General features: G+C 43.6%; 1 protein-coding gene across 2 annotated transcripts in view; it reads right to left on the minus strand.

Annotated features, from left to right (window-relative positions):
• FARS2 (phenylalanyl-tRNA synthetase 2, mitochondrial) overlaps nt 1-18,760 on the minus strand; it is a 220,580-nt gene that overhangs the window by 62,417 nt on the left and 139,403 nt on the right. For both annotated transcript variants that reach the window (XM_054164080.1, XM_054164081.1), the window contains exon 7: nt 17,522-17,673. In XM_054164080.1, coding sequence (XP_054020055.1) covers nt 17,522-17,673 — 152 coding nt within the window. The remainder of the gene's footprint in view (nt 1-17,521; nt 17,674-18,760) is intronic.

Here is an 18,760-nt window from a genome sequence, read left to right on the forward strand (position 1 = left end):
TACTTTTACACACAGAGGAACAAAGGGTGGAAAAAATATAAATCCACAACTGAAAGTCTAGTCCAAACATTTTATTCTCAAGAAATTAAAAATAACCCAACACACCACTTGAAGCAACACTGCTCAAGATGAATAGTGACTTTAGCCTTTCTTCCCAAATTTTGATCACAACACCTAGACCAGCCTTTGACAAAGAGTACCCAAGAAGCACTAGTACAAAAGAGAAGGTAAATACCAGATTACAACATTTACTGCTGAAAAAATAGGTAGAAATAAAATCCAGCAACACAACAGAGAGCTCATTGCAGGAAAACCCATCACAGCATTCCCCAAAAGACCAGTACATTGGCTCAGCACCACACATAAAACAAAAGCTAGAATCTTCCTAAAAGAATGAGAAAACCAAAACACTTCACATATTGTAATGTCAACATAAGGCATTCACCATGAGGATGGTGAGACCCTGAAACAGGTTGCCCAGTGAAGTTATGGAGGCTCCACTCCTGGAAGTGGAGACTTCAACTCTGAAGGTGTCCAAAGGCAGGTTGGAGTGGGCCTTGAGCAACCTGGTCTAGTAACAGATGTCCCTGCCCATGGCAGGGAATTTGGAACTAGATGATCTTTGAAGTCCCTTCCAGCCCAAATCATTCCACAACTCTGTGATAAAAGTCAGTGTCATGTGCTTGCTTTGGAAACAGGATCAGTCTGATCTCCACACCTAAAAAATACATGCAGGTGATAAAGGGTCCTAAAATTAAGCATCAAAGTCAAAGAAAGAAAACTGAACAGGGAGCAATGGACAAGATTGGGGTTGTTTATCTGAAAGATAACAATGGGACTGAATAAATATACACAATATAGTGAAAGTTAATTAGAAGTATTTTTTTCCTTGCCCTCTTAATACCAAGTCAAACAGAACTAAATCACATCTCACATTGATACTCTGAATAAAAAACACTGGCTGGATAACCTCTGCAACTCAGTGCCACAGAATAAATACAAGTGATGCCAAGAATCAAGAGGATTAAACTGCAACTGTGCACGTATATGAGTAATCCCCATGGTTCTTCTATAAGCAATTGCTAACAGATGGAGATTAGGGAGACATTCTGTAGAGGAGATATCATCTGCTGACACTTTAGGGAAGGATTTCATATCTCACCCCCTGTAGCATACTAGACTTGCTGCTGCTGGCTATTTCATACCCAGTCACAGAAGGACCCTCCCCATATTCCTCCAGCACTTTCTAGGCCTGTTTTGTCATCTGAACTGTTCAGTGACAGCAGGTAGGAAGTGCCTACCAGATTTACTACCAGAAAGGATGTACATACCCTTTAAGTCTTCTAAGGAGAAGCTGAAGGAAATGGTTTTTTTTAGCCTGGAGTAAAGGAGGCTCAGGGTAGATCTTACTTTTTAAAACTACCTCAGAGGAGGTTGGAGCCAGGCAAGGGTTGGTCTCTTCTCCCAAGGAGAAGCCACAGGATAAAAGTCCTCGAGTTGAACCAGGGGTAGTTTAGGTTGAACACTATGAACAAGTTTTTCCCCCAAAAAGGTTGTCATGGCCTGGGACAGGCTGCCCAGAACAGTGGTGGAGTCATCATCCTGGATGGATTTAAAAGCTGCAAAGATGTGGTGCTGATGGACATGGTTTAGTGGTGACCTGTCAGTGCCGAGTTACCAGTTGGACTTGATAATCTTAAAGATCTCTTCCAATCAAAACATTTCTAAGGTTTTGTGAGGCACATCTGAGCTGTTATCAAGGAGCCTTGACTAGAAAAATCAAGCTCCTGCTGTTAAGGCAATCTTTTTGTAATCTCACTTACAGCCTATCCTACTGCTTAAGCAAACTAGTCCTCACTCTTTGGTCTTCTGAGAGTTTATTTTCCATTCTATCCTTACATCTTTTAATTTCATGCAAAAGTTATTAACCTTGTTATTTGTCTGAGATCCAGAAACAGACTATAGATAAGAACAAACCCAAGAGTAGCACATCCTGATTGCATCTTCATGACACTACTTAAGCAAACTCACAGAGCCTCTCCCAAAGCAAATATATTCCCTTTTAAGAGAGGCTATCCGCAAGGTAATAACATTCTTTGTTAAGAGGGTATCCTTGAGTAACAATGGTAGTCCTGACAGCACCCCAGAAATGCCTGTCAATAGCCAGCAATAAACCAAACAGCATGCACAATCTGATCTAGGTGTACCTGCATGAGCAGGGAAGCTGGACTGGAAGATCTCCAGAGGTCCTTTACAGCCCCCACCATTACATGATTCTATAAAGGAATCTGTTTCCTATCCAGGGAAAACAGGCATGATGCAATACATGGTGAAAATTCAGCTCAGCAAAGTCAGCAATGGCTGTGTGGTGTGGCAGACTCACTGGAGGGAAGGGATGCCATCCAGAGGGACCTTGTCAAACTGGAGAGGTGAGCCTATGCCAGCCTCATGAGGTTTAACAAGACCAAGTGCAGAGTCCAGGATCTGGGTCGGGGCAATCCTAAGCACCGGTATAGGCTGGGCAGTGACTGGCTTGAGAGCAGCCCTGAAGAAAAGGACTTGGGGATGCTGGTGGATAAGAAGCTCAGTATGAGCCAACAGTGTACACTTGCAGCCCAGAAAGCCTGGGCTGCATCAAGAGAAGCACAGCCAGCAGGTCAAGGGAGGTGATTCTCCCCCTCTACTCCACTCTACTGAGACCCCACCTGGAGTACTGCATCCAGTTCTGGAGCCCCTCTTACAAGAAAGATATGGATGTGGTGGAACGTGTCCAGAGAAGGGCCATGAGGATGAGCAGAGGGCTGGAGCACTTCTCCTATGGAGACAGACTGAGATAGTTGGGGGCTATTCAGTCTGGAGAGGGGAAGGCTCTGAGGAGACCTTATTGTGGCCTTCCAGTATCTGAAGAGGGCCTACAAGAAAGCTGGGGAGGGACTTTTTAGGATGTTGTGCAGTAACAGGACTAGGCAGAATGGAGCAAAACTAGAAGTGGGTAGGTTCAGATTGGATGTTAGGAAGAAGTTCTTCACCATGAGGGTGCTGAGACACTGTAACAGGTTGCCCAGGGAGGTGGTAGAAGCCCCATCCCTGGAGGTTTTTAAGGCCAGGCTGGATGGGGCTCTGGCCAGCTTGATCTAGTGTGAGGAGTCCCTGCCCATGGCAGAGGGGTTGGAATTAGATGATCCTTGAGGTCCTTTCCAACCCTGACAATTCGATTCTATGATTCTAATTCATAGAATCATCACTGCCTTCTCTCTTCCTTCCTAGCTGCTCATTTGAAAGTGTTGCCATTGCTATGTCCAGGCAAAAAAAAAGCCTTCTCAGTTACAGCCTGAGCTGCTCTTTCACACGCTACACCCAGTTGGTCTGGTGCAACAATATGAGAAAGTATGATAATAAATATGTATTTTTATTTGTCCCTAATAAAGCTGGGACAAACTGACTTGTCAGACAGAGGTTAGTAGTTTCCACAACACCTAGAAATGTGACTAAGCAGAGTACAAGTGAACTGCTAAAACATCAAGGTGCCTTCTCTGGTTCCAAACCACCAGAAAACTGGAAGGACTTCTGCATGCTACTGTAACACATATCTCATTATTAACTGAGCAAATACCAGCACATCCCTCCTGAGTAACAAGAGTATTTCCAACCACAGACATTGTATCTCTTAATGGAGAACTGAATTTACTGGCAATAAAGTCCAGGTTCCTGGAGGAGAAATGACTCTGTGCTTTCTGTAGACAGATTGGGGTTTAATGACACACAAGGGGCCTGATCCTGACCCTGCTTCAGTTAATAGGATGGATTCTGCTGAACTCAGTGGGATTTGGATCTAGGTCTGAGGTCCTGAGTTTGCATTTATCATGCTTCCAGGGAGTTTCAGTGTCACTCGGAACAACAGTTCTCCAACAATTATTATCACCACTGTTTCAGCGTGGAAAATGCTCCGTTGTAAGCAGCAAAATAAGTCAGATGCTGAGAATTTCAGACTGCACTTTCAAAACCAAGATTTCTTTGGAATGACACTCAGTAGGATCATCATGTGCCAACCCTGGCTGTAAGGAAAGCAGAGTTAAGTGCTCCAGATGTATTATAATCTTTCCCGCTATCACTTACAGGTGCCTTGCTGACATCTGATTTTATTTTCAAGTCTAATTACTCCAGTGATCATTTGTTTCCATCACCAGAATGATCTGTTCCTGTGGAACTGGTGGAATGTGCTGGAACAAACTAATCCTCTGGAATCATAATGTACCATGGATGAAGGGTTACACAGGACTTTTTAATTTACAATCTATAACATACACTTTAAAAGACACAGCTTTTTCCTGCCCATACAGTATTTTTCTTTCTACCATGGCACTTTGCAAGCTATTACTTCAGTGGATGCCTGACCTACTCATTAAGTGAGTTTTTTAATGACCTCAATAAATTACATTTAAGCTTTCAGTTAGGGACACAATTCCTCAATAAAAACTAATAGTCATGACTGCAGCATCTCTCTACGATGCTGCTGCTCTCTGTTGGCCACACAAAATGCAAACACAGCTGGGGTCAACAGACAAGTTGTCCTGGTTTGAGCTAGAACAGAACTAATTCCATCCAGTTGTCTAACTTCTCAGCTCAGTCTCTGCTCTTTCTGAAGCTCAGGGCATATTTTCACAGACAGTGGCTGCTTCTAGCAGTGATAACTCTGATGGTCAGAGTTACTGCCAAGGGCTGGGCTGCAGAAAGGCTCTTGCTTAGACTTGCTCCTGTGCAGACCAAGGGCACTGCTACATCTTGTGCCTCACTCTGGGGTATAGGAAGTCAGAAGTGGCACCTGCAGGGAGAAGCAGATGGGACAGAAACTGACCAACAAGGGATTCCATCCCATGGATGTTGTTGTCAGGATAAAGGTGAGGGATCACCAGAGTCAAGCCTCATTTTCAAGGGCTTGTGTCTGAGGAGGACTCTGTGCATTCTGCCTTCAGTCCCAATTTGTGTGTTCCTGAATCCAGCTCCTGAATCCAGTCCCCATCTGCTGCTGATTCTAGTCTGGGATTTCCCCAGTGACTGCCCTAAGCATCAGTGGTAATGGTGATATCACTGTCATCAGGGGGTTGGGTTCCATACTGATTTGCATCTATTTCATTTTATTCATAATTCCATTCAAGCTGCTTTAGTTTTCTTTCCCAACCCATCTGTCTCTCTCCCTTACTTCCTTTCTCTTCCCTTTGAGAAAGGAGAGGGGTTCATAGAGACCACCTGCCACTTGTTGAGTGGCCTGCCCAGCCCTAACTCTTGATACATGTCCTTCAGACCTGTTTCACAGCATTTACTCTGTTTGATAATTTGACCATTCACAGATTTTAGCTTTTGTCCATCAGACTTGCAACAGCTTTGACTGCAAGGTTATCCAGGAGAATGTTCATATATATTCTTCTCCTGTGGATGCAGGCAGCTCTGCAGGGACAGATGTGGCATCTGAACACATTATAAAGTCTAATTACATAGAAAAAATAATGTGCATGAATTGCAGTCACAGTTATTTCTCATATGCACATTTTTAAACTCTCAGCCAACATGTTCAAAAGATAAAGGAGTCTGGTGAAGTTGTCTTTGGTCTCATGTTCAGAAGGGCTAAACATCAGCTTCTGAGAATCATGGCCCTTTAAAGCTTCCGAATCCAGTTGTCTAGACAAGTCATCCATCATGTTTGAAGACATTATTTTTTAGTTATGGTGTTTTTTCCTTGTGTCCTTTTTTTCCCCCACCTTTGCTTTCCTTCAGTTTTCATTCCTGTCTTGCTCAATGCTCCAAGCAAAACTGAAGAGCAGCAGAAATAGTGCTTTTAAGGCAAGCAATTTCACCCGGGGAACACACTGTACTCAGAAAACAAACTGCAAGTTTAAAGGCTGTGGAGAACCACTCTGAATCCCAGAATCATCTTGAAGCTTCAGCTAGCTTGCTTAAGCAGACAGGACCATTTGGGATCATCAGAAATATCTCCATTAGCAGACACTAATAAAATTGTCTGCATGAGTGACAACCCACAGCGAAACACTTGGCTTTGTATAATTGAGTTTAGCCATCTACTTCAAGAAAAACTTGATTGTGATGCACTATTCCAGCTGATTTTCATTTGTTCAACACACATCCCACCTACCAACAGAACTGGCCTAAATGGTTATATTTCTATTGTGCTTTTCACCTAAGTATGGAAACAAACTATTTCAGTGTTCCAAATATGAACAGCCATTCATTTCCTACCTATCCATATGCCCAACAGAAATACTAAACACAGATCTTTTCTTCATCCTCAAAATATTTTGTTAAGACACCCTTCCCTTGTATTTCTGTGTGATGCCTGATAAATAACAGACCAGATGCATGGGGTTAATGTTCTCAGGCAGCATTTAAGAGAAGCAGGACAGAAACCTGAATCCCAGAGGAGTTTGGAATGGCAGCTTAGGTTCATCTCCATATTAAAGTCCTCTTATGGGGTGCACAGTCCCATGAATTTCTACTCAGTTTACCCAGAGATGAGGACATCTGATAGAACTGGGGCCAGTTTCTTAAACCATTCCAAGTTAACTAATAGGTTAAAATAAAAGCCCCATCAAACACAAATCAAACAATGGGAAGATACTGTGGTCTGTTTCAGGAATGCTGACATTTGTTTGTTCTGAAATTAAAGAAAACCTTCTTTCCTCAGTCCAAACATTGACATTTTCAACATGGAGATAAATAACCTTTGAGTTTCTGAATGCTTTGACTCAGCGTCAAGAAATTCTTTCTAGCTGTAAGTTTTTTTCCCTACAAAAATGTGTTCTGGATCCATAAAATATAAAGAGCAGGATTAATTATTTAGTGCTAAATCCATCTCTCTGCTGCGCAGCAGTACTAGGAAGTGAAGAGGGCTGCATGAAGACTTTTTCCTCTCTTCTGCCATCTTGGCAGCTTTTCAGAAGGCACACTGGGCTGAATCCAGTCTAAGAAGCAGAGGCCTGGCCATCGCATTTCCAACCTCAGCACAGGAGATGAGTGCAAACGCATGCAGGTGCCACACGTGCAGATGATGCTGATCTCCTTCACAAAATCCCAGCACAGTGGGGGTCAGCAGGGACTTCCAGGGATCATCCAGTCCAACAATGCTGATAAAGCAGGTTGCCCAGGATGGCAATGTCCAGGCAGAGAAGGAGACTCCACAGCCTCTCTGGCCAGCCTGGTCCAGTGCTCCAGCACCCCCATAGCAAAGTTTTTTCTCATGTTTAGATGGAACCTCCTAGGTTCCAGTTTGTGCCTGCTGTCCCTTGTGCTATTGCTGGGCACCACTGAAAAGAGTCTGGTGCCATCTTTTTGACACCTACTTTAGCAGCTGATCAGCACTGATAAGATACCCTCCCAGTCTGCTCTTCTCCAGGCTAAACAGCCCCAAGTATCTCAACCTCTCTTTGGCAGAGAGATGCTCCAGTCCCCTCAGCATCTTCGTAGTTCTGCTGGACCCACTCCAGTGTTCCCCGTCACTCTTCCACTGGGGAGCCCAGAGCTGGACACAGTACTCCAGATGTGGCCTCAGCAGGGCAGAGCAGAGCGGGAGAACCCTGCTCCACTTCACATTTCAGGTGGCTGTCGCAGTACCGTGGCTGCTTTCTGTGGCTACAAAGATCCTTTTAAGAAGCCAATGGTATCATTTCTACCTTCCCATGCAGAGCTCCATTCCAGAATTCAAGAGTATCTGAAAGAAAATCAGCATCATCTACAGACATGTTGCCTCTTCACACTGTTGGGCCACCACAGAAGATAAATGCATCACACTGTCATGCCAGCCTTCATTTAAAAGATGATTAAGGAGAGGGACAAAAGTTATATGAACAATAGACATGTCTATTGTTTTAAAGATAAACTAGTTTTGGGGCACAGATCTGAGACCCAGCCAAAACACCTTTCCCTCTCTCACTCATATTCTCTTGGAAGGAATCCCAACCTGCAGCATAGGCATCCATCACTGGAGCCTTGAGGGGAGACCTCATTGCTCTCTACAACTACCTGAAAGGACGTTGTGGAGAGGCTGCTGCTGGTCTCTTTTCACAGGTAATTAGTGACATAACAAGAGGGAATAGCCTCAAGCTGCAACTAGGTATGTTTAATATGGACATTAGCTAAAAAAAAATCACAGAAAGAGTGGTCAGGCATTGGAATGTGCTGCCCAGGGAGGTGGTTGAGTCAGATTGTTTGGATGTGGTATTTGGGGATGTGGTTTAGGGGTGAACCTTGTAGAGTAGGGTTATCACTTGGACTTGGAGATTCTGAGGTTCTTTTCCAACCTGAATGTTTCTGTGATTCTGTGACTGATCCACTTTGACTTCCTAGCCTGCTGGGTTAGGATGCTATTGTGGGAGAATAGATGGGGCAGGGGTAGAGACCAAGAAAAGAGGGGATGGGTATTACATTCCCACCTCAAGCAGAGTGCAGTGAGCAGCATTCCTGGCATAGATAGAAACCTCAATGTGAAGTAGAAAGAAGGGACAAAGCACCAAGTGAAAGAGTCCTTTGCCTCTTATATATAGTGAGCTCTCCTCCATGCTAGGTGCTGAATAGAGCACTTTGAAAAGGCACTGCAAGATTAAACTGAGGTCAGGCTCTTCAGAGAACACAGTATTTATCACCTAACACATGCGATTACAAAAGCTTTCACTCCTTCTCTGACACACCCCCAGCCATCACAATGCTTCTCAAGCTCTAATGTGCTCCCCATTACACACTATCAGAAACAGGTCTGCATGGAAGTCATCTCAACCTCTAGTCTACAAGAACAATTCCCTCTGATTTCACTGAACTCAGAAGCACACACATGGCTGCTATCGTGCCCTGTGCGTCTGGTGGCAGCCGACTCCTGGAGCAGTCATTTTTCACTGGCTCACCACTTGTCAATAAATCATGGCACTGATTCCTGTGATGCCTCCTGGGAGTCGTGCCTTGGGAATTGTGGCAAAGATTTCTGGGATGCATCCGAGAACTGGTGGTGAATGGCTGACTGCAGGTTGACATGATGAAGGAAGGTTAAGCCCTTCAGTTGAGCAGCCTCTTAGAAAGATTCATTGTGACTCCGGCTATCCCTTTTCTATACTGCACGGCTCTCCTCTGCATCTGCCTGAATACATGAGAGAGTTGACATTTGTCTTCTGTGTGGCTCACGTACTTAAGGTTTCCTCTCTTCTCATTACCCGTGAAGGGTGATTACATTTCCTATGGAATATCACTGGTGATACATCACACTTCAGGGCTATGCTTACCCCCCTTCCTCTAATGGGAACCTGTGGTTACTTTATCTTTCTCCTTTCTCGAATACCAATCCTCCCACAAGCCCATGTGTTAGCCACCAGCCTTCCACCAAAGAAGAATAATGTGCCTCCTCCTGAAGCTCATTAATAGTAAATTATCTGCAGTTAATGAAGACTATTTTCTCACTGAAGCCTCTGAAGTGCCAGCCAGGGATAGTACAGTGGAACGCTGTCTGCCCTACAATTGATTTGAATACCGTGGTCTGAAGGAAACCTCAGACTTCAATAGTAAGCCATTAGGAACAGCCATTTGTGTGGTGCCTGTCTGAACACTGAGAGGAGGAGGGAAGGTAAAGTCTGTCTTTCCTGATCAGTTGATGATTCACTTGGGGTTTGCAGTCACAAGCTGAGAGAGAAGTCATAAGTCACAGAACTCACACTTTATTGTATAAAACAAGGATGATTTCTTCTTCTTTTGTGAAACAAAGTCAAGGCATTTGCTAGCATTTTTCAAGTCTATCTTTCTGGCAGATGAAGCAAGAAACACCCAGCATAAGCAGATGTCAAACAGTTCAAGGGCATGTTTACTGAAGATGAGACTTCTCTGTCCCTCCTCTCACAATTATGATGCTCAGATTTGGGCAGGGAACTGCCATTTGGGGGAAGTTGTGGAGTCTTCTTCTCTGGAGCCTTTCAAGATCCATCTGGATGCATTCCTGTGTGACCTGTGCTAGATTCTATGGTCCTGCTCTGGCAGGGAGGTTGGACTCAATGATCTGCGGAGGCCTCTTCCAACCCCTAACATCCTGTGATCCTGTGACTCTTCCAATTTTGACAGTTCTATGATTCTATGATTCTGTCCTGGAGCTATGTAGCCATCAGCATGGCAAGATTATCTCATAGTTAAAGACATGGAGCCCAAGTGCAGACTGCTTTAAATCTCCAAGCAGCTGGGATGAAAACCTCACCATTTCAGCCTTCAGGCGGTAGACTGTATGTGCTCTGGTGGGACAGAGCAGACGCTGCGTGTCTTCATTAAGCATCTCTCCCTGGGCAGCCCAGTCTTTAAATGAATTTGGCCAGAAAGTCCCTGGATGACCTCCAAGTGGGAACTCCTATGAGAATGGATCTGTTGTTTCTAGACACATGCTGCTCAAAGGAGAAAAGGCAGGGCAGGGGAAGAAACCAGCGTGTGGTTGGGACTACTTTGACTGGGAAGCAAGCAAACACCACTGGCCATTGGGTTGGTCTGGAGCACAGGAGAACATCTGACACCCACACACCAGGAGTGAAATACACTCAAAAGCACACAAATTCCACAACCTTTTCTAAGCTGATGCCCATGAAGCAAAAGAAACAAGTAAGGTTCTCATGTGTCATTTTGGGACAAGAGAGGGAAAAGAGAAGAGAGACCAGGGGTACTACTGCAGTGCTTTACCTGGTCACTATATAGTGATGCTTTCCTATGACAGATGAAGAAAGGCTCAGAAGTCAACCAGTATCTACCAAGAGAGTCCTTCATAAACACTTAATCTATCGCAGAAATATTAGCCTTACACTTTTTTGAGGAAATGAAAGAAACAAAATACATAGCCAGAGAATAAAATTCACTAATGGGTAAAGCCATTCTTTGCTAGGTCCTGTCAAAAGCAGCTCCTGGGCTGTTTTCTCTGCAGAGAAGCTGCTGCTGGGACTTTGCCAGTTCAGCAGTTAAAGGTAATCTCAAAGAATCCCTTGGCAAACTGTAAAGTGCTCAGTCTGAAGAACAACAAGGTGTTGAGGGACCGAACTGATTTGTTTAACTTGCATAACACCAGCAGCAGGCTTCAGAATTGTTTTGCTTGATTCACCTCTTCCAGTAGCAAGACAAAACCCAAGCCAGCTGCAAAAAAATAAACCAGATCTAAAAGTACCTGCTTTGCCCTCCATCTAGGTAAGGAAATATGCAACAAATATGTCAATAAAGAGGAGAATTATGTTAGTACATTGTTTTTCTATATACTAACAAGAAGCTAACACAACACAGCAGTCAATAGGACCTGACTGTTCTCTGTCAGATCTATTCCTTTTACCATTTGGAAAAGAAGAGACACAGGTCATGCAAGTACTCCCAAAGTCTCTGAAGATGCTGCCACAGGGCACGTACCTTCCTCCCACACAGCAGCCAATACATTCCCTTTCACTTCATTTAACAGCCCGGTACAAATGTGTAGCTCTTACCCCTGAAGTGTGCAAGTAATTCACCCAAAGGCAGGAATATATCCTTTCTTACCTTTTCCCCACATATTTTAAACAGCAGAACTGTCAAAATGCAGCAAATCAATTCCCACCCCCTCCTTTACTGTTTCCACATCGCCTTTTCAGGGTATTTTTAGTTGTTCTGATTAAAAATTTACCTCTTAAGTACCACTGAGGACACAGTACATTTTATGGTTACAGTTTTGTGTACTTTCTTCAGCCTACATACATATCTTCCTTGCAAAGGCAGATGTGGAGGCACATCCTGACTTCCTTTCCTTCTCTTTCTAACAAAAGAGAAACTTTAATATCAAACTCTAAGAACACCAGCTCCCAGACCAGTAGGAAAACAAACTCTACAAAATGCAGAAAATCCTTTCTCAGAATGAGGATCTGAGACAACCACATCTGACAGGGCTATGCAAAGTGCCAAAAAGAAGAGACCTATCAGTCTGAGGGATAAAAACCATCGAGGGTTGGGCTGGATGATATTCGAGGTCTCTTCCAACAGAATCCATTCTGTGATTTGCAAAAAAATAAAAATAAAAATAAAAAAGTAAGGACACCCCCCCCCCCCTTGACTTTCTTTTCTCCCTTCAGTGTCAATAGAGTCCCAAATATTCTCTTTGTTTTTACAAATGTTTGCTCACGAGAATGTTCTAAAGGGAAAAATGTCAGCCACAAATCCTCACTCATCATGTATTTGCACACTGATGTGTAAAGGTCCTTAAAAATCTCCCAGGACTTGACAGAAATAATTCAGTTGAGCAGCAGAAACGGTGCCACTGTTCATGTGCAGCTCATGCGGCAGATGGCAACTCCAGGCAAGACACAATGAACTGATTTTACAAACCACGCACAGAAAAATATGGTCCACAAACCAAACACTCAGCACCTAAATGCTTGCAGCTAATGCATCAAGCAGACAGAGCTTAAATCCACAGGAGAGTAGAGGGGCTTTGCAGAGGGACCTCCACAGGCTGGACAGATAGGCAGAATCCAAGGGCATGAGATTTAACACATCCAAGTGCCAGGTTCTGCACATTGGCCACAGCAACCCCATGCAGCGCTACAGGCTGGGGTCAGAGTGCCTGGAGAGCAGCCAGGCAGAGAGGGACCTGGGGGTACTGGTCGATGGTAGGCTGAACATGAGCCTGCAGTGTGCCCAGGCAGCCAAAAGGGCAAATGGCATCCTGGCCTGCATCAAGAACAGTGTGGCCAGCAGGAGCAGGGAGGTCATTCTGCCCCTGTACATTGCACTGGTTAGGCCACACCTTGAGCACTGTGTCCAGTTCTGGGCCCCTCAGTTTAGGAAGGATGTTGACTTGCTGGAGCGTGTCCAGAGAAGGGCAACAAAGTTGGTGAGGGGCTTGGAACACAAGCCCTAGGAGGAGAGACTGAGGGAGCTGGGGTTGCTTAGCCTGGAGAAGAGGAGGCTCAGGGGTGACCTTATTGCTCTCTACAACTACCTTAGGGGAGGTTGTAGACAGGAAGATGTTGGTCTCTTCTCCCAGGCAACCAGCACCAGAACAAGAGGACACAGTCTCAAGCTGCACCAGGGGAGGTTTAGGCTGGAGATTAGAAAGAAGTTCTACACAGAGAGAGTGATTGCCCATTGGAATGGGCTGCCCGAGGAGGTGGTGGAGTCACCATCACTGGATGTGTTCAGGAGGAGACTTGATAAGGTGCTTGGTTGCATGGTTTAGTTGATTAGGTGGTGTTGGATGATAGGTTGAATGCGATGATCTTGAAGGTCTCTTCCAACCTGGTTTACTCTATTGTAAAAAGTGTCCTATAAAAGGATGGTCCATGGAAAACATTTTACTCACTCCCAAAGGACATTTTTTCTCTATTCTGCTTCCTTTTGCTTTTCCACTACCTCTCTGGGCAGGCTGGTACAGTGCTCTGGTACCCTCACAGGCAAAGAAGTTTTCCCTCCTGTTCAGATGGAACCTCGTGGGTTCCAGTTTGTGACTACTACCCCTTGTCCCGTCACTGGGCACTATTGAAGAGAGTCTGGCCCCATCCTTTTGCCCCCACCCTTTAGCTATTGATAAGCATTGAGAGGATCCCCTCTCAGTCTGCTCTTCTCCAGGCTAAATATTTATCCTGGTTTCAAGAACTACTTTATGCAACAGCTTCTTAACCTCAACTTAGTTGCTCAAATTCTGCTTGCAATAGAGCACACAGACTTCCTTGCTCTGTGAAAGGGTGACCAGGAATATAGAGGCATGACAAAACTCAGGAGAGGTAAATACAGATGTGTCTACATGTCCAAATTTCTGCTCATACATTATTTTCCAAGTCAAAGTAATGTGAGTGCAGTATGAAACAAGTTTCTGCTTTAAACATTTCACAACTGATAGAGCTCTGCTAGTCTGGCACCTATTACAACAAGCTTCAACTGTAAGGAGAGCAAAATTAAATGTTTGCAAACTAAATTGAACCAAAAAGTTAATTTTCTGGAAAGCCTTCTTCACACGTCACATATTACTCAGTTTTACTCAATTCTGTGTCTTTTTTTAGTTAAGTTTACTTAAGATGCATTTAGGTTGAAGCAGCTCTTAATTAGCCCAGCTCAGTAACTTGGCCTTCTCCTAAATTTGTGCTTTTCAGCAGTGAGAATCCTTCCTGCTCTGTCTTTTAATTGCCTGGGCTTTCCTGGAAGATGTCTCAATATTACCATCTTACAAAGCAGATAATCAAGATCTACTTTTTTTTCCCCAGACATCTCTTCCTTTTTTAAGCAATTACTTCTCATGCTTTTCCTCTGCCCTCCCTTATCCTTCTCCCTGTAGAGAAATAAATTTTTACTGCTAATACACACTGTAACTGAGGTGTCCTGCAGCATGGTGATGAGTCTGAAGCCCAGTGGAACCTTGAAAGGTTTCTGAACTACACAAAAGTCTGTAAGGTAACTATGGAGAGTATCAGAGACAGTTTCTATAAAGGATCTTAATTAAAAGACTTCTTTCTGCATTCTAAATTAGTTTTATTTGCATAGCACTTTCTGTTTTCCAATTGTTATAGCACTGTAACCAAGAAAAGTGGTTTAAGAAGGAAAATAAGACTGTCAAATGTCCTAATTCCTCATGAAACTGAATTCTAAATTCTAGAAGTGATTCACTACAAACATGAACTTCCTAAGAAGCTTGTAGCTAACATTTCAGAAAGCAGCACTGCAGACTGCCCTGTACTATACAGTTCTTGCCATCCTCCACACCAGAATCACAAATTCAAGATGATGATGAGAAGAATTCAGACCTGTTACATAGAGATCACAGAATCACAGGATCACAGAATCACAGAATGTTAGGGGCTGGAAGGGACCTTGAAAGATCATCTAGTCCAAATTCCCTGACAGAGGAGGATCACCTATTCCAGATCACACTGGAACACATCCAAGCAAGTTTTGAATGTCTCCAGAGAGGGAGACTCCACAACCCGCCCTGGGCAGCCTGTTCCTCAGCAACACTGAGGATTTATTATGTTAATTTCTGTGCCCAGAGGCTTTTCTGCAACACTGAATTAAAGAAGCTGCTATATCTTTCCTGTAACAGGACAATTATCTTGGAATTAAGGCTAAGCAGAACACTCTTTTCAAAGAGTCCAAAGGCTTTAGTGAACAGATACAATGACTTACATGGCTTACGTCATTGGTCTGCAGAAGTTACATATCTGTGCACATTCTGTTCTAAGAAGAAAGGGCAAAGTAACAAAGTTATAGTCTTCATCTAGAAGTCTTTTTTTAATGAGGCAGATAAAAAAGATTTCTTTCATTCTTGTTGCAGTTGAATTAGCTAAGGGGACTCCAACATCACTTCCCAACAACCCATTGGTGTCACCAGCCAAATTCTTCAGACATGAAAGTGAGAAATGTTTCCTCTGTAGTGTCATAATATATTTGGATGTTTGTTGAGTGAGGGCTTAATGACTTTAGAGGACAATACTAGGAAAGTCCTGTCTGTGAGACAATTCTCAGTGAGCTGTCACCCCTCCCATCTATCTACAGAAGTCACTAACAGAACCAGAAGTGTATTCCTCACAGATGAAGAAATGTTTTGTACTGAACAACTGCCATCCCTGTGACAGTTCAGGATGTGTCAAAGAGAAAGCACACATAGCAGAGATCCAAAGAAACAAATCCTGTCCCTACCTCACCACTCTGCTATTATGGAAGATAATATTCTGATTAAAGAAGAGAAGCATAACCCATGAGCTGGGTTGTGACAGACACAGTGATGCTGGAGAGGCCCTCCCAGCTATGTGAATTCCTCCAGTGAGCTGCAAGATTGGTAAGAGAACAATACTGTCACTGGTTGAGGGAGCAGGTAAGATTTCTCCAAACCTTGAGCCTTAAAGAGCTGCTTACCCTACACAGAAGATCTTCCCCCATGAGAAGATTAAACAACAAAGATGATCCTGTTTGGTATCACCGGGAAGAATGTAGACAAGAAGTAGCAATGAACACAGAGGTATACAGAGGTATAGAACTACAGAAATGTTTTGATTGGAAGAGACCCTTAAGTGTCCAACCATTGACCCAGCACTGCCAGGTCACCACTAAAGCATCTTAGCACCACATCTACACAGCTTTGAAACCCCTCCAGGGAAAGGGACTCCACCGCTGTCCTGGGCCTGTTCCAGGGTTTGACAACCTTTCAGGGAGAAAATTTTTCTTAATATCCAACCTAAACCTCCCCTGGTGCAGCTTGAGGCCATTTCCTCTAGTCCTGTCACTGATTACCTGGGAGAAGTCACAATAAATATTTGACATGAATGGCAGCATGTTCTTGGCACCATGTCAAAGCAAGTTGAGGAAAAGAGGCTTATCACAAATAGTCAATATGGAAGTCATGCCTGATCAATCTGATAGCTTTTTATGATGACATCTCTAGAAGGATAGACAAGGGGAGAGGAGTTGATGTGGTCTACCTTGACTTCAGAAAGACTGTCATTTGAATTTCTCTGTAAGACACAGACTTGATGTCCATAATGACCTGTACTCAATATCTTAACCTAGCATTCTGCTGCTGAACATGCTGCTTTGGTATAGGGTAAAGATCCCTTTGCAGGATTTGCATGTATAGAACACTAAAGAACCAATGACTCAAAGCTTCCAGATGCCCACACAAATCCCACTGGTGTTTCTGTTTCTCCATGCAGCAGAAACGGTCTCAGGTAACACCACACAATGAAGGCAAAATGGAAAAAAAGCAATTAATCCACTGAACCAACATGAAAATCTAGTCTGCAACACAGATCAAATTCAAAAGAATAATATCTGAGTGTAGAAAGGAAAATAATCACAATAGGTGTTGGAGGACAACACAAAGCATTTCCCCATCATCTTCAAACCCCACAGCATTTAGGTTTGCTACCTGCCTTTCTAAAGTACCAAAAGCAAATTGTGCTTATTTAACAGCTGACACTTGTCAGATTTTGAGACAATTAATAGGATGACTTGGACACGAATCTTCTGCACCCAGTACTGGGTTGTGGCAGTGTTGCTATATTGAAAGGTATTCTGAAGCTCAGTACAAATACAAAAATGAAGTAGAAGACCACGGCTTTAAGTAAAAGTATTTATTCTTGAAAGTGTTGTAAAAATGCTTTGGAGGTATAAAGCTGAAATGTACAAACACTGTAAAAAATAAATAAGGAATTTCTTGCTATCTAGAATGAGAACAAGAGGTCACAGTCTGAAGCTGCGCCAGGAGAGGTTTAGGCTGGAGGTTAGGAAGAAGTTCTACACAGAGAGAGTGATTGCCCATTGGAATGGGCTGCCCAGGGAGATGGTAGAGTCACCATCATTGGAGGTGTTCAGGAGGAGACTTGATAGGGTGCTTGGTGGCATGGTTTAGTTGATTAGGTGGTGTTGGATGATAGGTTGAATGCGATGATCTTGAAGGTCTCTTCCAACCTGGTCTATTCTATTCTATTCTATTCTATTCTATTCTATTCTAAATATCTATATTCTGACCACACACAAAAAATGTGTTGAATGTTTTACTTACTTTGGATGGGTGAATTCATCCATGAGGATAATCTTTTCTATCAGGTCTCCACCAACTGTTCGAGCCAAGTCATAGAAATCGTTCTTGGAGTACGTCTCAGAAGGCAGCCAAAAGGAGATGTCATTGATCAAAGGTGGATACTTGCTGAGTGGCTGAAAAAATGAAAACACAGACTTTCATAAGTGTGGTGGCTTGACACCAGACAGAATATGGAATTTACCTCAAGAGGTAAATTATCACACAACACAGAATTTGGAAGGAAAATGAAATTATTACTTAAAATAGGCAAGCTGAATATAAAAACATAAAAGGTAATGAGCATATACAAAAACACTTGAACGTGTCCAGAGAAGGGCAACAAGGCTGGTGAGAGGCCTTGAGCACAAGCCCTATGACGAGAGGCTGAGGGAGCTGGGATTGTTTAGCCTGGAGAAGAGGACTACCTGAAAGGTGGTTGTGGCCAGGAAGGGGTTGGTCTCCTCTCCCAGGCAACCAGCACCAGAACAAGGGGACACAGTCTCAAGCTGCACCAGGGTAGTTTAGACTCGAAGTGAGGAGAAAGTTCTTCACTGAGCGAGTCGTTCATCATTGGAATGGGCTGCCCAGGGAGGTGGTGGAGTCACTGTCCCTGGAGGTGTTCAAGAGGAGATTGGATGTGGCACTTGGTGCCATGGTCTAGTCATGAGGTCTGTGGAGACAGGTTGGACTCGATGATCCTTGAGGTCTCTTCCAACCTTAGTGATACTGTGATACTGTGAAAAATATATTTACATTTAAAACTGGACCGCAGCCCGAAGGCCATGCTGCCTTACCTCCCCCACTGCACCACTTGGATAGCCCAAACGATTGGATGGAGGAAGAGAAGGCAAAGTACAGGAGGCAGGAAAGAGGGATAAAACAGGAAGGAAAGAGAAACAGGCTGTGTTCTCAGATTATATAGGAATTTTGCAGGCCAATGGAATAGGATGAACATATCTCTTACTATTCTGTTCAGCCCCTTAAAGAGTCCACCCCTTGGACTCTCTCAAATTCTCTGGAAACACTTATTTATAATTAAGACATTAGTCTTAACCTGCAAAAATAAGTGTCTGGACTCAGCAGGTTTATCTCCAACTGTTGTCAACTCATATAACAGGTATACCAGACATTTTAGAAGCCTTCTGAAATGTCTTTTGAAGTGCAAACTGACCTTTTAAACAACTGAGATGAAAGACTTTATACTAGGAAATGTCTTCTACA

This window comes from Dryobates pubescens, chromosome 9 (assembly GCF_014839835.1).
Source record: "Dryobates pubescens isolate bDryPub1 chromosome 9, bDryPub1.pri, whole genome shotgun sequence".
NCBI lineage: Eukaryota > Metazoa > Chordata > Aves > Piciformes > Picidae > Dryobates > Dryobates pubescens.